Here is a 20640-nt window from a genome sequence, read left to right on the forward strand (position 1 = left end):
TGGGACTCGGTTCTGTGCTTTCACTGTGTGGGTTCTGGGAATTGAACCCAGTTGTCAGGTCTGGCGCAAATGACTTTACCTGCTGAGCCATCTCACCAGCCCTGTCTTACCATCCCCGTGCGCTGCATTTTGTTAATTGTTACACAGCATTGCCCCATGATTTAAAATAATCGTAGTCAGATTACCAAAGCGATGTGGACTCTAGTGGTCCATTGATGGGCTTTGGCTTCTTCCAGCTTCTTTGTTGATGGTGACACTGTGAGCATTCCTAAGGCTAAGCCATTAGTCACCTCCCTGGCTTTCTTCAGAAGTCTCCCACAGTGAGGAGACTTGCTGAATCTGACAGTGTGACTCTTTAGGAGATACAATTTTTTCTTTTTGGTAATCCATATTGGCTATATTCCAACTGTACCCCTAGCCCATGGCTTGAGCCTTTTGAGGAATTTTCATTCATTTTTGCAAAACTGACCTCCAGGGGAGAAAACGTGTCAGTGGTTTTGTGGCATTCAAATTCAGAAAGTGCCAGTCTGGGGCTGGACATGTAGCAGTGGTAGCATGCTCCTGTGATGTGTGGGGCCCTAGGTGCCATCCCCAGTGCCACCAAGGTCTAGAAAGTGCTGCTCTCTGTGCTTCTGAGCTAGCACTGCCTGGTTTTCCACATAAAGGGGGAAATGGGTGTCTTATTATTTATCCATTTGTTTGAGACAGGGTCTCAGTATAAAGTTATCCTGTGCAGACCAGGCTGGCCTCAAACTCGCAGAGATCCACCTGCTTCTGCCACCATGCTGGCTGAATTATCTTATTTTAATCTGAATTTCTTTTAGTATCTCTCTGTGTCTTAATGAGTGTCTAGTGACGATCCTTGACTCCTTTCCCTCTTGGGTGTACTCTGGCCTCTGCTGTTACACCCAGGTGAGCGATGGTACCGCCTCTCGTGCAAGCACCCCCTCCTGGGCTGTCCTCTGTCTGATGTTTGCTGCTGCACCCCCACACAAACGCACAGAGGCAAATGTGTACACACTATAAGTGTGACTCTTCCTCCAGAGGTCAAACGTTTCTACCTTGGGGCTGGAGAGATGGCTCAGAGGTTAAGAACACTGGTTGCTCATCCAGAAGTCCTGAGTTCAATTCCCAGCTCACCCACATGGTGGCTAACGACCATCTATAATGAGATCTGGTGCCTATGCATAATAAATAAATCTTGAAAGAAAGAAAGAGAGAGAGAGAGAGAGAGAGAGAGAGAGAGAGAGAGAGAGAGAAAGAAAGGAAGGAAGAAAGAAAAAGTTTCTGCCTCTGCCTGAGTCACCCAGAAATCAGGGTGTGGGACCTTCTGATGTCTGTAGGCTGAGATCACATGATCTTCTGTCCTGACCCAAGCTGTGTTCAAGGAAAGAGCCCTCACCTCCCATCCCCACCAGCTTCAGTCACTTTGAGCTTACCCTTCTGCCTCCCAATAAATGCAGAGTTTTGTTTGAAACTTTCAGGGATCCTCTTGTGTTGCTTAGTTTTGCAAAGCACGATTTTGTTTGAAAAGAGCGAATACAATATAATATTCCTTGACATGAGCAGGTCTTGGAGAGAGATCAGTTGTGGTCACCTGGGGGCAGTAGCCCTGGCCTGTGATACCCTCACTGGGCAGCTTCAGAACAAGGTCCAACCTCATGTTCCCTTCTTTCCAGGGCTTCTGCTCCACGACGTGACCATGGCCGGGCTGCAGGAGCTGCGATTCCCTGAGGAGAAGCCCCTGCTTCGGGGCCAGGATGTGACAGAGCTGGTGAGTCGCCCCTTCCAGGTCCTGGGGCTGTGCGCCACCTTGTGGTGAAGAGAGGAATCGCACGTTTTCCCGCAGTCTTGCCCCTGGTGATGGGCTCAGAGCCACCCAGAACTGACTGGTTCATTTCTTGAGAAAGTTGCAGGGTCAGCCTGAGTGTCCATCCAGTGTGGCTGGGTATGCACCCCGCCCACCTTGTTTTGCAGCTGGGATAGGCAGGAGCCCAGCACTTCCCAGCTTCAGCTCTGTGTTTTATTTCCACCTACCTTCCAAGCCTCGTGGCAGAAGAGCAACAAGGATTGGGATCAGGTGGCTTAGCCAGGGCTCTGGGGAGTCCAACCGCCTGAGGCCACAGCCCTGCCCCTGAACAGACGTGGATGGTCATTCAACACATAACCTTGAGCAAAGTGCCCACTCGTGGGTTTTTTGAGGGCACTCTGTAAGGCCAGAGGTGAGCTGCATATTTGGTAAGCTCTTCATCCTCGGGTCCATTGCTCCTGGTCCACAGCCGATCCCCCTGTGAGGTTACCTGCAGGAGTCTCCTCCTTATGTCCTCATTTTTCTTTGTACAAGACAAGTCTTTAAAAATGCACACGATAGTCCTCTGCATGAACTTCCCAGTGGCTGCCATCTCCCGCAGACGGCCATGGTCGTTCTTGAGGCTAGGGGTGTTGCCTCCTCTTTCCCCTGCCTCCCTCCTTCCCAGCCTCCTCCAGTGTTTCTGGCATTTCCCCAGCTGCTTCCTCTACTGGAAGACATTAGCCCAAGATGACAGGGCAGACTCTCTGTTTTATTCTGGCCTCTGCTCAAGTGCTCCCAGGAAGGCTTTGCTGACCACCAGCTTGTGACTGGCACCTCTCCACACTCTTTTAACTCCCAGCCTGTGTCATCAGACCCTCGCCCTGAAGCACGGGTCTGTCTGGTGCCCAGGCCTCTCCAGCCTCCTGCAACACCTAGCTGCCCCTTTGTCCTGACTCATGGTTCTTTCCTTCCTGCCCCTGGCAGCCTACTGCCTCCTCCTGCTGTGCCTGGTCTCTCATTTCACGCCAGTGGCCACCAGGGCCACAGTTTGCCACTCCAGTGTTTGGGATCTGTGACTCACACAGAGGCCTCGGTCCTGAGTCAGCAAGAAGCCCTTGCTGGATACCCGGTCACCTCTGCTTTTTCCGAAGGGGCATTAAAAAAAAATTTAAAAAAAAAAAAAAAAAAAGCCCAGGGTAGCCTCCTCGTGACTCCCAGCAAAGTCCTTGAGGTGTTGGCGAGCTGCGCCTTTGTCTTCAGTAGCTGCCCTTTCTTGGGCCATGATGCTGGCAAGTTCTCAGCATCCTGAGGGCAGTGCCTGCCTGACCGCTTCACTTTCTGAGTGGCTGTAGTTTGCCAGGTACACACTTTTGTATCCAGAGAGGATACAGAAGGCCCTCCGTATCCATGGTGTCCATTTGGTACCTACAGAAGGTTCTGGAACCACTGCAGAGGCAGGGGGATGACTATATTCTCTGTGTCTTTCCACCTCTATAAGCCACTTTAGACTGGCTTTTCCTAAAGACTGCAGGGCCTGGGGAGTCCCAGGTTCTATGGGACACTGGCTGCCCCCTCTCTGCACCTCCCAGGTCTTCCTGCCCCTCCTGGGCTTCTCCGTTCGTCCAGACCTTCTCCTGTCCTTTGCTCTGACCTCAGACACCTCCTGTGGTTCCCAGGGATTCGTGTTGGCTCATTTTTCTGCTGTATCTTGGCTTGTGGGTCCCACCTCTCCCACGCGCCTATTTCCTGGGCCCCTAACTTACCGAGAGCGTATAGCACACCCTCCCTTTATCTGCCTCATCCTTTCTGTCAGATTCTGTTTTTTAACAGCACTGCCTCCCTCCTTCCCTGAGGTAATTACCTTCCCACACTTGCTTTTCAGCCCTCTCACTGAAGGCGCTTTGGTGAAAGGCTCCCTCAGTGACCAGCCTTACCTGCTTCTGCCAGCAGCCCCCTTCCTAAGGGATTCCAGAAGTGGCCACTCTCCCTCCTTAGCTCCCTTAGGTCTTGGAAGAATCAGTAGGTCTCACTACATAGCTGAGGCTGGCCTTGAACTCCCGACCTCCTGAGTGCTGAGCTACTGGCACTTGGTACCATGCTCAGCTATGGGTTTCTTCTGAGCCACATGCCCATCATTTGTGATGTCAGACTGTTCGTCCAAATTAGCCTGTGTCTGGGAGCCCACTCTAGTCCAGGCTCTACATGGCCACATGGGGTCCCTATCATGGCATCTGGAGTCCAGAGGCAGGACAGGCACTATTGGAAGATGCTACTGCCAGTTCCACATAGACCCAAGAAGTTTGAGAGAGTCAGATGGGCCTTGATAATATCTAATGTGCATAGGTCAGGACACTGAACAGGCCTCAGCTACCCTCCCTGCCCTGGGGGTGACAATCATGGTGCCTCTTTGCTCCTTCATCATCCTCTGCCCTTGTGTGCAGTGATCCAAAGCCGGCACTCAGGCAGAGATCCCAGGGCATTCTGCCTGTGCAGCAGTCCTCGGTCTCCCAGACACCCTACAAGATAGAAATCCTTGCTGTGTTCATACCTGACCCCCAGGACTGGGTCAGCCCGTGAGCCGCTTGTGTTAGCGTGAACATGACTGGGAGTCAGAAGACCAGTCTCCCCCGGGCAGAGCCCTGGGAGCTGGGCTAACGTGTCCCCTTTGTTTGCTTTTCTTAGGACAACCCTGACACCTTCCTCTCAGTTGTGGACACAGACTGGAAGGTAGGTGAAGGCTCCGCCTCTCCAAATGTGGGACCTGTATCTGTGTGGACCTCATTCCTACTGGGCTGCATCTTAGAGGAGAGTCCCAGCCTGTCTACATGTCCCGGTCCCTGGTGGCGAGGTCAGGCCACCCCATGGTCCGATGACCACCCCCACTGCTCACAGCCCCCTCTGCTCACAGCACCTCCACCTGCTTCCTGCTGTAGCTGCTCCCCCTGGCCAGTGTGGGGGTGGGGTAGGGGGCTGGACCCTCTGTGAACAGGACAGTTGGGGAAGAAGCAAGGCCTCAGGCAGTGAGGGTGCAGAAGGGAGTGAGAGATGCTGTCACCTGAATCAGCATTTCCCTCCAGTGGAAGCAAGGCTGGCTGTGAAATAACTCCGTTTCCATAGCAGCTGTTGCCTGGACAACCATGTCCTCTTTAGTTAGATGCCGAAGGTACCATGAAAACGGAACTTGCTCTTTGTTATATACCTTCACATGATGATTTTTGCTCACTTGGCCAGCTGTTTCTGCCCTCTAAGTCCCCTTGAAACTGTTTATTTCCAGGTATATGTCTAACAGCAACACAGGATGGAGAGGAAAATAGGTTTATAGGGTTCCCAGACTCCACTGGCCATTCAAATATGACAAATCAATTCAGGCCCTCCAACCCCCACTGCTGGATGGAAGTCACCCTCAGGCCACTCTCTTTTCTCCACCTGACCTCTCTTTGGGTCAGTCTGCACCGAACAGTCTTATAGTCTGGAGACAGGAGGTGGGGCTCCCTGATGGCTCCTTTTCCTGAAGCAGCTAGCCAATGAGAATGAGGAGCTGGGCCTGCGTTGGCCCCTTGGTCATGTGCCTCTTCAAGGACATGAAGGGAGGCTATAAGCAGACCATGTGTCCATGTCCATAGCCCCTGAGGTCACGCGGGCCTCAGCTGAAAGGAAAGCACAGGACTCGGCAGTTGGGGCCAATCAGAGTCCCTGAGAAGGAATGGGAGGGATGTGGCTGCAAGGTGGACCAGCCTGTTCAGAAGGGACAGCCAGAAATCCCAGCATGACAGGCCCTGGCATGGAAATCTCTGTTCTTCGTGTGTGTGTGTGTGTGTGTGTGTGTGTGTGTGTGTGTGTGTGTGTGTGTAGGGGGCGGGGGGGGGGTGTGAGTAGACAAACCTAGGGCCGCTGTGCATGGTGGGACCCTGGTTCTCAAGACCCTTTGCTTGGTGAAGGGCATCGCCTTCCTGTCGCCCTGGGAATACTACGTAGAGGCCGGTTTGGTTTGGGTTTTCTTTTTTAAAGAAAAACACCCACAAAGATGGCTGGTATTTGGGCCACAGCTGGGGAGCCGCCTTCATCCCCAGCTCCACAGTGGCTGGCTGTCTGGCTTTGCAGGGTCAGCTGCAGGAGAAAGAAACAAGACAGAGAAACCAGGAAGTACCAGAGATCCCATCTAGGTCCATCCGTGTCCACCACCCCCATGCTGCTCTCAACCTGTTCTAGTCTAGGTCCCTCTATGTCCACACACACACATACACACACACACCACTCTCAGCCTGCTCCAGCCCCAGCCCCACCCCCCACTGTTCCCAGCCTGCTCATTCTATATAGCAAAGCAAGTGGTGAAGCGTCAGTGCTTGTGAGGGGATGGTGTCCTGGGGCCCAGTGTTCGGACATCTTCCTCCACCCGCCCCTGTGACCGTGACGAGCTAACCACAGCACACAGGCACAACAGACCGCCTGGCTTCTAGCTGTGTGGGGTGGGGCAGCTTACCACACTTCTGAAAAGTGGGTACTAAGTGAGAGAATGTGTAAAGCACTTAGGGTCTGGCATGCGGGGGCATTCTAATCTAAGTGTCTGCTCTCCCCGATGGGCATACCTCGGGCCTAGGATGCTGAGCAGCAGGAAAGTCCCCCCGGCTCTTCCCCGAGTGAGAAAACAACCTGACTCCTGGGCCTCGGGCTCCTAGGCTTTCTCTCAGACTTCTGTGTCCCAGGACTCCGCAGAGAGCTGGTCGAGCAGACCTGGCCTTGGTCTCTGGGTTTGTAGCCAGCGAGCTGAGCAGAAACCGGTAGCTTGGAAGAGGTCGGTATTGGGTCAGCATCGCTCTTGGGAGCCAGGGAGAGGGGAAACCCCTCCGTAGGTAGTCAGAGAGTGGGCATGGGTTGGTCAGGGACCACAAGGAGTGGGGATCGGCAGCAGGACCTTTCTGCTTCCTGGAGAGACCCAGGAGAAGACTTTAGGGGCAGAGCAGGACAGGAGGGCTGGGGTACTGTTCCATGTCTCTGTTTGGGGGTAGCCTGGTCGGAAGTGGCACAGGGAAAGGTGTCGGTACCCAAGACAGAGGCTGTTACTAGGAACGGTGCACGTAACTGTTGCAAAGCAGGCCACCAGGCACCTGGGTGGGGAGCTGGCCACTTTCCCCTGGGACCCACCAGGGTGCAGGGCTCTCAGCACAGATAGGGACCAGCGGTGCTTTCCTCTTCCAAGGAGACAGAATCGGGGCACAGGAACCCAGCCCCCACCGTTACTTTTCTTCTCTCAGCCCTGGGGCTCCTTCTCTGTCACCTCCCTGGCCTACTTCATCTCCCCTGCTTTCCTTGGCTCTTCTCTGTACCCCATCTGTGTGCGTCTGTGGTAGGACAGGCCCATAGGGTCGAGGACCAGCTTCTCACCCTGAGTCTCACTGCACTGATGGGTAAGGCAGGCAGCTGATGTGTGTCCTCCAGAGACCCTGGACTTCATACTGACTGGCTTCAGAGGGCAGGGCTTGTGTGGGATGCAAGCATGCCGGCCTGCCCCCCACCCCTCACGCCGCTCCTCCTCTTCCTCCAGGTGCTCTATCCTCTTGCAGGAATGTGAGGTCAGGGAGGACCAGGCCTGTTCTATTGTTCCTCCGCTCCTGCCCAGCACCCCCAAACCAGACCCCTAAACTCCACACTCTCAGGGCTGTGGGTCAGTCCTGGGTGTCTGCGCACGTCGGTGGGAGATACCCAAGGGGAGAGACACCCAGTGGGTAGAGGAGTGGCAGACCCTGAAGCAATGGGTAAACCTCAGTGCTCCCCAAATCAGTGATGTCCTCCTCAACCAGTAGCTGTCGTCAAGGTGATGTGGCCTAGGCTGTCATCCTGCTGGGATGGCTGGGCCTGGGAGTCAAACCATCCGGATACCGGGTCTCTCAGGACCTCTGTGATCCCAGGGGACGGGTCCAAGTGCTGAGGCAGGTCTACAAGTGCAGCTTTTCAGGCCACCCTGCATTGGCATGCACGTCCGTGAGACGCCTCTGTGTGCTTGATGCAGGGGCACCTGTGAGGCCCTGGCGGCTGCTTCCCAGAAGCCACATACAGCTGTACCTGAGGGGAAGGTGCCTGGGTGCTAAGCACCCTTGAGCTGCAAGGGCTGAGGACCGTCGCGGGTGTTAGGTCGCTAGGGCGGGAGGGGCTGAAGCGAGGCAGAGTGAGCTTGGCTCTCAGAAGCCAATAGGAAGCCAAGCTTGTCTCCTAACAGCCAATGTGGGAGCGAGGACTCGGAGTGAACCAGTAGCTGCTCAGAACCCCTTCAGGGAGGAGGGACCAGCCTGGGCAGGGCCGGGATCTGTGTATAAAATCTCTGGGAGCTGTGCCCCATCACAGAGCCGAAGTCTTCCCCCTAGGCTGCCCCCTCCCTCCAGACCGAGTGACTCAGGTTTTTGTCTGCCCTTTGCGGTTCAGCGAATTCCCTTCCTCGGCAAGATGCCGGAGTGCTGGGATGGGGTGAGTGAGGGTCCTGGGGGTCTGCGGGATGGGCAGGGAGGATGGGGCATCCTTGTGACCTACAGAGGACAAGGTGTCCTCCTGCCCTGACTGGTGACAGCTCTGCCCGGATGCCTGTCTTCCTGGTCTATTCGGGCCCTGGATGGAGGGCGGGGTAAGAAGGATGATGCCTGGGAAATGCGGTGGGCGCACTGACCTCTGTTTGCTGGCTTGCATGTGAACTCTTGGGGTCACTTCAGCTTGGTGTGTGTCCTGTGAGCCTCTGGCCTGTTCCTAGCGTCTGGTAGGGTCGTACCTGCAGGGTCTGGCCTGTGGGGGATTGTCTTGATGCCGGATAGCTGCAGCAGAGCGTCATGTCCCCATGACTGTGTATCCCCAGCGCACTGCAGTGCCGGGCAGAAGAGTGGGATCCTGGGTCTTGGGGCAGGAGTATTGCAGAAGGGTCAAGGAGAGGCTACTCTGCTTTATTTTACAGGGTGGGGGAGACAAGCCAGGAGCCCTGAGCTGGCAGGGCGTGGAGCCTCAGGACATTTCCTCTTGCCATGGGGGAGGAGCAACAGCTACCCAAGCCCTGTGCTCTTCTTCAAGGAGGGAGATGCAAGGGCAGGTTTACCCCGCACGCACGCCTTCCATGCCCCGTCACTCATTCTCCTTTCCTGCCTGGTCCTAATCAGCCTCCGCCCTCCCGTGCAGAGCTTGTCTCCCGAATTACCCAGGAAGCCGCTGAAAACAAATCCCACCACATCCACTGTCGTGGTGTGTCACAGCCCTGTTCTGTCCCTCTTCTCCCCAGCCCTCAAGGTCACTGGTGAGGGGAGACAGACCTGACGGAGAGGGGACCTCAAAGCCCCCTCCCTTGCCGCCTGCCGCAATGCATCCCTCTAGCGCCCACCTGCAGGTGGGGGGCTGGGCTCTGACGTCACTGAGAGCCAATGGGAACACTCTACCCTGGGAATTGAGGGGCTGACAGTCTGCTGGGCTGCTCCCCCTGAGGCCGGTTTCCTTCACTCTAGTCAGCACCCTGAGGGGTGGGGAGGCTCAGCTTCTGTCAGACAACCTGGGTCTGAGTTCTTGGCCCAGGGTTGAGGAAGATGAGGTAGTAAAGAAGTTGTTAGGAGCATTCATTCAGTCAAGGTCACTGTACCTCAGGACAAGAAATTTGGTTAGCATTCCTCCCTTAGAGCCCCATGATCTGATCAAAGCCAGCGCTTCCCCACCTGGGAACTGAACCTTCCTTAGCAAGGCCAATGCTGTGACTGATGGTATCTGCCTGGAGATAAGGACTTGGGCAGCCACGTCAGGGTTGGGAAGGGCTGTGCAGACTACCTTGGTAGCAGAGGGCAGATACCCCTCGCACACCCAGAGGGTCGGATTTTGGAGAATTCCTAGGTCCCTGTGTCCTTGCAGAGCAAGATCGGAGCCACTGCCGCAGAGAACTGCCCCTTTGCTGCTTGTGTGGTGTTTTGACCCTGTGCACCTCACGCTCCATCCCTTCCTCTAGAGCTGAGAGAACAGTGGAGTGACCGTAGCAGGGACCCCAGAGGAGAAAAGCCGCTGGCTGGGGTGGGGGCAGCCTGCTTACGAGATAGGCCCCTTGAGTAGGCTTCAGTCTCGCCCTCAGAAAATGCTTTCTCTTGGTGCCAAGCCACAGCCCTGAGCTGGCATCTTGTCATCGCTGGGCTCGACCTCGGGCAAGTCAGTTATCCTTTCGTGGCCTGTGTCTTCCTACAGAGCAAGCTGTAGAGGGCTGGGGTCCAGTGAGGAATAAATGAGGTGTCACATGTCAAGCAACAGTGAGCAGGAAGCTTTTCTCGGTCAAATGGGTCCCGAGGGAGGATAGACCTGGGCTTAGGCCTGAGGACCACATGACGAGACTCGGGCCTCCCAGCAGAGTGTGAATCCAGAGTACAGCCTATGGTCATGGGATTATCACCACAGTTCCTTCTGAAGACCAGTCTGAACAGTAGACCTCTGACACCACACCCCAAAAAGCCAGTCTGTGGGAAACATCTCCCTTTTGGGAAACCAGTGTCCCTGGCTAGATGCCCTCTGTCTTGAGTGCCAGATAGGAAGCTTGATACACAGTCAGTGCTCAGTCACTTGCTGTTTCTCTCCTGTTGGGGACCATGAACACCAGCTCCATCTCTGGGCTACTGGCAGTGATATCAGAACCCCTGTGGTAGAGGGCAGGGTATGTTCAACTCTGACCAGGAATGACTGTTTGCAAAGAGGCCAATCAACAGGGTATCCCCTCAAGGTTTGGGGTGCCAGCTGCAATAGCTCCCTTCTCTAAGCCATGTCTACATGCTGTAGCTCCCACAAAGCCTCTGTGGATGATTTGAGAAGTTGTCTGCCCTGCTCGGAGTCACATAGAACCAGGTCCCCCTGAAGGCCTGAGCAGCAAAGCCAAGGGACCAAGGCTTGGGACCTGGGGACAGGGACTGCAGAAGACCTTAGGGCGAGCATGGCTAGCCCGGTCCTGCCTGAAGAAGGCTGTGGAGATGTGTACCACAGAGCAGGGTATTTGAGGGAGCAGAAATGAGGACGGATGTGTAGATCGGGAGCAATATGTAGCTGATGTGGAAACATTTGCTGTGGATTCTAGGTGGGGTGGCAGAGGCCGTTCTGCTGGAAGAGGGAACACCTTGGTTGGTAATGGAGGAGGAGCTTGGGCTGGGGTGGCAGAGCCCTCTTGGGAGGGCTGTGGGAAATGGAGAAAGCTGACCTCCCAGGACCCTGTGTCAGGCTGGATGTAGAGCAGGGGCAGGGCAGTGCAGGCTAGTTTGTAGAGGGAATCAGGATGTTCCTGTGCTGAGCATCTCTGAGGAAGAGACTTCACCTGTCCCCGTGGGGTGACTTAAGGGGATAGACACCTTGGCTAGGGGCTCTATCACCTCATTCCTTAAGAACCAGAGTTCCAGCCGGGTGGGGGTGGTGGCAGCGGCGCATGCCTTTAATCACAGCACTCTGGAGGCAGAGCCAGGGGGATCGCTGTGAGTTCGAGGATAGCCTGGTCTACAGAGTGAGATCCAGGACAGGCACCAAAAACTACACAGAGAAACCCTGTCTCAAAAACAACAACAACAACAAAAAGAACCAGAGTTTCCAATGCCATCTGTCCCCTCCAGGAACATGACATCGAGACGCCTTATGGCCTTCTGCATGTGGTAATCCGGGGCTCTCCTAAAGGGAACCGCCCAGCCATCCTCACCTACCATGATGTGGGCCTCAACCGTAAGTGCAGCTATGCCCTGATCCACGCTGCCTGGCCTTCAACTGCCATACAAGCGAGGACTCCTCCCCTCCATGCATGGTCCTGCAGATCTCCATCCCCTCCCCTCTGTGGCTTAGCCTCTGGCCTGGGATTCCCCACTGGACTCTGAAGTCCTCGGCCCCTGACATCCTTGATACCTGTCCTTTATTATTGCCCACTAAGAGCTGTGTCTTTGCAGACAAGCTGTGCTTCAACACCTTCTTCAACTTTGAGGACATGCAGGAGATCACCAAACACTTTGTGGTGTGCCATGTGGATGCCCCTGGGCAGCAGGTGGGGGCGTCACAGTTCCCTCAGGGGTAGGTACCCCAGAGTCTCCTCACTCACTCCAGCCCTGTGCCCTCACCATACCCAGGTCCTGAACTTCCACTCTGCCTACAGGTACCAGTTCCCTTCCATGGAGCAGCTGGCTGCCATGCTCCCAAGTGTGGTACAGCATTTTGGGTGAGTCCCTGCCAGCTCCTGACTCTGGGCTGGGGGATAGATAGGAGTTGCCCACACTTGGGAGCTTGGCTTCAGCTAAGGGCTGAGGGTGGAGGGTGAGGCCTGCTCTAGCTGAGGTTTGTGGAAGATGACACCCCAGCCATAGAGTGACCTGCTCTACAACAGGTTCAAGTACGTGATTGGCATTGGAGTGGGAGCTGGAGCCTATGTGCTGGCCAAGTTTGCGGTGAGTTTCCCCACCCTCCCAGAGAACCCCAATCTAGGCCAAGAGGGTGATCCCAGGGCCACAAAGGGCTTTCCCTGTTCTTCTGCCTCTTCTTCCTTCCCTTTTGCTCAGAAAAGCTCTTTCTCCATTTTCCCTCCAAGGAAATTAATGGAAGGAAGGAAGGAAGGAAGAAAGGAAGGAAGGAAGGAAGGAAGGAAGGAAGGAAGGAAGGGGAAAGGAAGAAAGCAAGGAGGGAGGGAGGGAGGGAGGGAGGAAGGGAGGGAAGAGGTGCTGGGGTGTGGCTCCATGACAGTGTTCATCTTGCACGTCTGGGGCTCTGGGTGCCATCCCTAGCATCACACAAAGATAAAATGGATGGCCTGGTGAGATAGTTTAGCAAGTAAAGCACTTGCCACACCAGCCTGGAGACCTGAGTTTGATCCCTGGAGCCCACATAAAGGAGGAAGAAGAAGAGGGTCTCCGCAGAGTTATGACATCACACACACACACTAATCATAATTGAGTAATTAGCATAAATCAGAAAAGGGAGTTCCTTCCCTGTGCGTTGCTTCAGAAAACCATTAGCTGCTACTTGCTTACCCTTCTCCAAAGCCGAATTCCTTTCCTGTTGGTGACAAACTAACTTGTCCCTCTGCCCACCAGCAAGGGTTGTCCCTTGCTGCACTTACACTCCAAAGAGAACCTCATTTCAGAAATCGCAGCCTAGGCAGGAAAGCCTTCGTCTTTAAGCCAGGGACTGTTTTAGGATTCAGACATTTATTTAAAAAGGAGAAATAGAATTCTCACCTCCAGTTTCTGTTCCCACACTGAGCCATTTTGTTGGCTGCAGTCTACCCCAGACCCTGCAGACAGACCGCAGGGCTCTGTATGTGTCTGTCATCTGCTCTCCCTCCGTTCAAGCCAACGGCTGAACAGAAAACCCTCTGTCACAGTTACCACAAGGCTGGCTTTGAAGAGGTCCGTGTCCTGACTTCTACCCCAGGGTCTTCAGCCATAAAAAGCAAGGAAGGAAACAGCCTGTTTTAAGATTTTAAGATGGGGCCAGCAAGCTGGCTCAGCAGGTAGAGGGGCTTGCCACCAAGCCTGACAACCTGAATTTGATCCCTTAGACCCACATGGTAGAAGGAGAGAACCAACTCCCACTAGGGTCTTGCTTCATATGAAGCATACACACACACACACACACACACACACACACACACACACACGAATGAAGAAATGTAAAAAAATTTACAAGATTAAAAGATGTTTAGGGCTGGAGAGGTGGCTCAGAGGATAAGAGCACTGACTGCCCTTCCAGAGGTCCTGAGTTCAATTCCCAGCAACCACATGGTGGTTCACAACCATCTGTAATGAGATCTGATGCCCTCTTCTGGCCTGCAGTCATACATGCTGTATACATAAATAAATAAATCTTTAAAAAAAAAAAAAGCATATAAGTCTTATTGAGGTTGGGGATTTAGCTCAGTGGTAGAGCATTTGCCTAGCAAGCGCAAGGCCCGGGTTTGATCCTCAGCTCAAAAAAAAAAAAAATGTTTAATATTCAGTTTTACAACACCTTTAAAAACATACTAAAAGCATTGGAAGTATGGCTTCATGATAGAGCATTTGCCTGGCACATGTTACGGTGGGGCTCTGGGTCCTATCCCCAGAACCACACATACATAAGCAAATACATATACATGTACTAAAAAGGATAAAAAGATGCTATAATGGATTCTACCAAAGGCAAAGAACTTTTAGGGCAGAGAGGAGGAGCAGGGAGGCCCCTGGCATGGGAACCCTGTACGGACCCAAGTACACAGTTGGCCCATCTGTGGTATCTTGAAGACGGCCCCAAGCAAGAGTTTCATGGCCTATTTTCCCTCACCCCTCAGCTCATTTTCCCTGACTTGGTGGAGGGGCTGGTGTTGATGAACATTGACCCCAACGGCAAAGGCTGGATCGACTGGGCCGCCACCAAGGTGAGCATGAAGCCCACAGGGCCCGGCTGTGAGAGCAGCAACCCGAGACAGGCCTCACTCTGGCTTTCCCCCACTCCTGCAGCTCTCTGGCTTGACCAGCACTTTACCAGATACGGTACTCTCCCATCTCTTCAGCCAGGTAAGGGCCAGATCGGATGACATATGGGGCATCCTCAGGAGCAGGGGTTACAGGCTCAGCCAGCAGGGGCAGCTGCTGCAGGTGGAGCCATAGAGCCATAGAGCCGTGGGTCATGGTGCCAGTGTCTGAGGTGGCCTTCTGCTCCCGAGGCCCCTCTTCTGCCTTCCAGACCACTCCTGCTGGGAGTGGGGCCAGGGCTCTTCTGTAGGTGACTCCTGTGTGCCCTCCCAGAGCCCTGAGTCCCTGCCTGTGTGTACCCCCTCCCATCCGCCCACACCCAGGAGGAGCTGGTGAGCAATACAGAACTGGTGCAGAGCTACCGGCAACAGATCTCGAACGTGGTGAACCAGGCCAACCTGCAGCTCTTCTGGAACATGTACAACAGGTGGGGGGGGGGGCACATCCCCCGTGGGAGGGGGCAGAACAGGCAGCACCATCCCCAGCTTGTAGAGGGGCTGCTGTTGAATCTGGGAGAGGGCGGCTTCTTGCCCAGTAAGGGTTGTATGTGTGGTCCTGGAGCAGCAGTTTGCAAGACAGAAACGTCACAGACAGCGCAGCACATTCCTGGCACAGCCTGGGGGTTCTGGAAAGGAGTCGTGATAAGGATAGCCCAAAGGGTCCCATGTACCTAGAGCAAGTCTGTGACTCCCAGGTTTACCAGTTGGCAGTGTTGGGATCCACCCCTGGGATGCCCCCTTTGCTTTTGCCCCTCCCCCACAGCCGCAGAGACCTTGACATTAACCGGCCTGGGACCGTGCCCAATGCCAAGACGCTCCGGTGAGTGACTCCTGCCCTCCAGCCTGTCCCTGTCTTTGCCCCTAAACCCAGGCCGGATGACCTTATCTTCTGTTTCATAGTTGCCCCGTGATGCTGGTAGTCGGAGATAATGCACCTGCTGAGGACGGGGTGGTGAGTGTGGCTCTCCTGAGCAGGGTGGGAGGTTAGAGTCTGGGGCAGACCCTGAATGAGGAGTTTCCCACATACTCTCTTGCCATCTGGTCACACATCGGGGCCTGACCACCCCCACTGTGCGGGTGAAGGGGCCTGGTTCGTGGATGGGAGCTAAGACTAGGACCATGCTGCCTGGTGGTCCCTCCTGTCTCCCCTATGGTGTGCCCCACCTCAGCCTCCATACACTTTCAGTTTAGAGCCCAAGGTCCACTTCTTCCAAAATTGGGCCCAGAAGTGTAGACATCAGTACTCACCCCGGAGTCACCCAAGTACCGGTGCCTGTTCCCATTCACATTAGAGTTCTAGCAGCCAGCAGTCTCAGGGTGGGTGCCTATCAGCCCAGGCGTGTTCAGACGATACCAAGCTTTCAAGGGCTCCTGAAGAAGGTTGCCAGGGCAGAGTGTGGGCTGCACCGGCCATCTTGACCTAGGCAGGGCCCCAGTGTCCCCTGCTGCCCCTTACCTGCCCAGATCCTCTGGTCCATCTGGACCAGTAACCTTCTGGTCCCAGCCTTGTCCCATCCCTGCCCCACTCACATTTGTGAGTGGAATTTCAGGCCTCCAGGGACTTAGGAAGCCTGAGGAGGAGAGAGCCTGGGAAGAGAACCTTTGGGCTTGTACCTCCCTCCTTCCTTCGCTCCCCTCCCTCCCTCCCTCCCTCCCTCCTTCCCTCCCTCCCTCCCTGCTCTGGGCACAGACCCTGCCTAGGCAGTGGAGCGTGGGTATGGCTGCAGCTGGCTCCTTGTTCCCAGGTTGAGTGCAACTCCAAACTGGACCCAACCACCACAACCTTCCTGAAGGTGAGGCACCCCACCCCCACCCCACCAGCCCCCTGGCTCAGCTGCAGGGAGGGGTCTACTGGACAGCACGGGAGCAAGACAGTGCTTTGGAATAGCACAGTCTGTCCAGGTATTGGGAGAGGCTCCTCAGTCTGCTCCACTCTATTTCTCTCAGATGGCAGATTCTGGTGGCCTTCCTCAGGTGACACAGGTAAGACCCTAGCCCTGCTGTCTCTGTATCACCCAGCTTGTTGCGGTGGCGGGGGTGGGGGGGTAGGGGGTAGGGGGTGGGGGGGCCGCGGTGATGGCATCCTCCCCATAGCCCCAGGTAGCCAATCAGAGCATGTTCCTGTCCATCTTATTGCAGCCAGGGAAGCTGACTGAGGCCTTCAAATACTTCCTACAAGGCATGGGCTACAGTAAGTACACCTCCACCCACCCTGGGCAAGGGACCGGGACACAGTGCCCATGTGCTGGGGAGTCTGTGGGTGAGTGTGCTGTGTATCACCTGGACCCCAAAGGCTGGGCTACTCTCTGTAGACTCTGAATACATTGTAAGGTGTGCATCCCAGTTCCAGACAGCTTCTGTGCTTGGGTAGAGCCTGAGGCATTATTCTGAGCCTAAAGTCAGGCCTGTTTGGGAGAGGACTCTTCTTCCAGCCCTTGAGAGTCCAGGGCCTCGGCTGGGTGCTGTTGGGGAAGCCTGTTTCAGATAAGTCACTCATACCCTATTGGGATTAGGGTACCTCCAAAAGGCTCTTTGTCACAGTACAGGGTTAGCACCCAGGCCCTTGGAGTCAAGAAGGGAAGTGGGACCATCTGGGTATTAGCATGTCCAAACCTGTGGAAAGTAAGCCTGAGGATCCGCTGAGAACAGAGGTTCTAAACCAGCTTTCTGGTCCTCATCCTTCCTGAAACATCCCCTCATGTAACAGTGATGAGACTCAGCCTACATCCATGAGCACCCAACACTACACACACACACACACACACACACACACACACACAGGATTATGATGCTGGCGGCTCCTGTGTGCCTCCTGGATCTCTGGTCCCCTCTTAATACAAACTGCCAGGAGACAACTGCTCCCCTTCAGTTTGGCGCCCACCACCAAAGACTCCAGCCTCTGGGGCTTGTACATCCTTGGGACAGAAATAGGATATCCTGCCACCCTGCCAGCCTCGTGGGGAAATGGCAGAGAAAGACACAGGCAGGGAGGACTAGCCAGAACTCCAAGCGGGGGCCCCATGCACTCTGGGAGCATGGCAGACATGTGAGGCAAAGAAGGAGCCACACCCGTAGGCACTAGAGTGTGTCCCTGGGCTTCAAGAGGAATACACCAGGTGTCCTAGGAGTCAGAGGGGCTTGGGAAGATTGTACAGCCTCCTCCCCTTTGTGTGCAAGACTGAGGTCTGGGAGAGCCGTGAGGACACTGGGTCTAGGATGTGGCCTCCTCCGTGGGCCTGAAGCCACAGCCTGGGGTGGAGAAGAGGGAGAGGTGAGAACCCCGAGACTGGTGTGTGGCTTCCACGAGCTATCATTTGGACGGGGCTGCAGCTGCAGGCTTTCAGAACCTCAGCCCGGCCGCGGTCCTCACTCTTTTGCCGGTTTGTCTCATCTTGGCCCACCTCGATGCCCTTGGCCTGGCCCAATCTTCACCATGTTCTGTGTCTCCCCTACCCTTTGCCCTCTCTGGCTGTCTTCTCTCTTAGTTGCACACTTGAAGGACCGAAGGCTGAGTGGTGGAGCAGGTAGCCCCATGGCCCCTCTCCTGATGCATGGACACCCTGCCTAGTTCCCCACCCCCCACCCCTGCTCCACCGCAGAGCTGCAGCCACACTGTGTCTTGCCGTGGTTTGGAATCTTCTTCTGTCCTGCTCAGCTCAGAGCTCTAGTGGATCCCTGCGCCTCTGCAGACCCTGTCTCCTGCGGGCTCTGTCCCATGTGGGAACCTGACGCTGGCTGGTCTCAGAGCACTTGTCTTGTTTCTAGGTTGCCGTGGGCGGTGGGGCTTCCAAAACTTTGGGAGTTAGAAGCACTAGATTGGCCTTTGCAGGCATCATGTCTGTCCCTGGCCCAGCCTCCAGTAGTAGAAGCAAGATTCGGGGTAGTTTGTGGCTGTTTGTGTCCTTCCCAGAAGCAATCCTGCCTTCTACCCCGTCACTCTCTCGATAAAGGTCTAGTTGACCACACAGTGTCTTCCTATCCTGGCTCAGAGTGCCTAATAAACGCCTGCCCTACCCTGGCCATACATAGCTCTGGGTAGCTGTTGGGACCTAGGACCCTGTTGGCTGCAGCCCACTTGGCCCTGCTCACTGTTGCTGGCACTGCATGCCTCGGCCTGACGGAACCAGTACCAGCACCCTGGCTTGGGATGGGCCTCTGTGTTGTGGCAAGGCTGGGTCTCACTGGCCGCTTTGCTTGCACTGCCCTCTTCCTGCCTGCCGGCACCCACCTTGCCTGCCCTCAGGACCCTTTGTTTTTGTCCACAGTGCCCTCAGCCAGCATGACCCGCCTTGCGCGCTCACGCACGGCATCCCTCACCAGCGCCAGCTCTGTGGATGGCAGCCGCCCGCAGCCCTGCACCCACTCAGAGAGCAGTGAGGGGATGGGCCAGGTCAACCACACCATGGAGGTATCCTGCTGAAGCCCTCGTCCTGCCCAAGACGCCTGCTTACCTGCCCCCAGGTCCCACTGCCATCTCCGCACCGGCTCATCTTCCGTTTTGTTTATTTTTTTGAGAGTGAAGTGGAGGCAACAGGGTTACTTCTCTTTTCTTTAAAGATTGAAGGGGTCCACCTTAGTACAGCAGAACAGTCTTGGATGGTGTGAGGGGCCCGCCTCATCCACTCGCATTTCACTCAACGTGTTCACTAGTCGATATGGCCCCTCTCATATGCTCACCGTGGCCCTGGGGTGGGGCCAGAATAGAGGACACAGGATTGAAGAAAGAATATGGCCCGCCCCCTGGGGCTGGCAGATGTGAAGACGGCGTGGGGTTTCAAGATGGTGGGTGCTGTGCTTAGGCTCCGACGTGAGAGGGAGTCAGACCAGTGGGGAGCCCTGCACCTCAGAGGGTCCCCTTCCTTTGAACCCTTGCACCTAGCACACCTATTCTGATAGTAGAGGCCACAGTCGTAAGGATGAAAGCCACGAGAGGGCGCTCTAACAGCCAGCCATTTTCCTGGGGCTCTCTGGGCAGGACAGGTAAAGGTTAGCCAGGCAGAGCGACGGAGGCAGCATATGGAGAGCCCTGAGGGCAGGAACCCCGTACTCCACCACCCCAGGCCCAGGTCCCACCCTGAGGCAAAGGTCACTTGGTCTCCTGCCCCTGGTGGCAGAGGGAAAAGGTTAAGATTGCTTTGTGTGCTGTGTGTAGCCCCTGAGAACTTCATGATCCCTTTGGCACTTGAAGGTACTTGAGTCCTGTTGCCCCCGATTCCACCACGCATGTTTGTGACAGTGCCCTGGTCAGCTTGGGCCAGTGTGACACAGACATCACTGGAGAAGTGAGCTTGTTAGAGAGGTCTGGTCCAAGACAGACAACCATGCACAACTTCTGCCTGCTGGAGGGGCTGGAGCTTGCTTGGTCCTGGGGTGGGAGATGGGCAGGTCCTTAGTGAACAAAGGTGTAGTGGCCAAAGGCTCTTGATGCACCCTAGCCCTCTGGAGCACACAGCTAAGGGGTCTTCCCGCCCTCCATCTCACCAGGTAGACTCGCAGCCCAGAAACCAGAGCTACTGTTTCAGCCTGGTCACTGGTTTCACACATTGTCACCCCCAAACGGGGAATAAAGCACTAAAACAAAGAGAAGAGCTGTGTGTGTGGGGGGGAGGGTGTTACGGTGTGGGTGTTCTGCCCTGAGGACACCTACACCCCTGTATCTGTGCCACCCCCTCTGTAACTGTAAGCCATTTCTAGACTGCTCAGTCCAGTGGAGTGTATTCTGTCCACAGTTCTGTTCACTCACGTGCTTCCGTGAACACTGAATGTGACTGTTTAAAGCTGGTAGAATTAATCCCTCACTGTAGATAGCACTTCAAGTATTGGACATCTTTTTGCTGTGTTAAGATATCTATAAATACCTATAATTATATATATATATATATGTATATCAGGTCCTCCTGTGTGTGGTTTCCCAATTGGTGGTTGTCTCCTCTTGATCAAGGGGAACTTTCAGTGGAGTTCACTACTTTCCTCTCTGTACAAAATTAAGAGCCTAATTTTGTGTATTCCAGTGGCCGATAAGAGACAAAATGTAAAACAAAAACCCTTGATGTGGAAAGTTAACTGTGCAGAAAAACTAATAAAGAACTAAAGACTAAAGAGTGAGTGTGGTGTCTCCTATCACATGGGGACTGTTCAGGCTGTCCTGGGCGGCCTGGGTGGAGGACAGTAATTGTTTCTGTGTATCTCTATACCTTCAGTGCCTATTACATACATTCGAGGGGAAGTGAGGGTTGCAGGGTCTCATTCTGTGGCCCAGGTTGGTCTTGAACACTCAGAAATGCTGCTTCAGCTTCCTGGGTGTTGGGATTATGTAGGCCACCCGGCCTAGCTTTTTTGTTTTTCCTTTAGGAGTGATGGGGATTGAACCAGGGTGGTCACACAT

General features: G+C 54.8%; 1 protein-coding gene across 7 annotated transcripts in view; it reads left to right on the plus strand.

The window, feature by feature from the left end:
• Window positions 1-20354, plus strand: part of Ndrg4 (NDRG family member 4) — a 35972-nt gene extending 15618 nt beyond the window's left edge. For 2 of the 7 annotated variants that reach the window (XM_036186772.1, XM_036186767.1), the window contains exons 2-17: window positions 1680-1774; window positions 4475-4519; window positions 11380-11485; window positions 11704-11824; window positions 11907-11969; window positions 12135-12195; window positions 14073-14159; window positions 14242-14298; window positions 14580-14683; window positions 15019-15075; window positions 15156-15207; window positions 16001-16048; window positions 16203-16238; window positions 16395-16446; window positions 17741-17779; window positions 18521-20354. In XM_036186772.1, coding sequence (XP_036042665.1) covers window positions 1703-1774; window positions 4475-4519; window positions 11380-11485; window positions 11704-11824; window positions 11907-11969; window positions 12135-12195; window positions 14073-14159; window positions 14242-14298; window positions 14580-14683; window positions 15019-15075; window positions 15156-15207; window positions 16001-16048; window positions 16203-16238; window positions 16395-16446; window positions 17741-17779; window positions 18521-18675 — 1155 coding nt within the window. In that variant the 5' untranslated portion in view covers window positions 1680-1702 and the 3' untranslated portion in view covers window positions 18676-20354. Of the gene's footprint in view, window positions 1-1679; window positions 1775-4474; window positions 4520-8106; window positions 8252-8955; window positions 9150-11379; window positions 11486-11703; window positions 11825-11906; window positions 11970-12134; window positions 12196-14072; window positions 14160-14241; window positions 14299-14579; window positions 14684-15018; window positions 15076-15155; window positions 15208-16000; window positions 16049-16202; window positions 16239-16394; window positions 16447-17740; window positions 17780-18520 lie in introns of those variants that run through there. The other 5 variants (XM_036186768.1, XM_036186770.1, XM_036186769.1 and 2 more) reach the window with 5 other exon arrangements.
• Window positions 20355-20640: the final 286 nt, after the last annotated feature.

This window comes from Onychomys torridus, chromosome 5 (genome assembly GCF_903995425.1).
Source record: "Onychomys torridus chromosome 5, mOncTor1.1, whole genome shotgun sequence".
Lineage (NCBI taxonomy): Eukaryota > Metazoa > Chordata > Mammalia > Rodentia > Cricetidae > Onychomys > Onychomys torridus.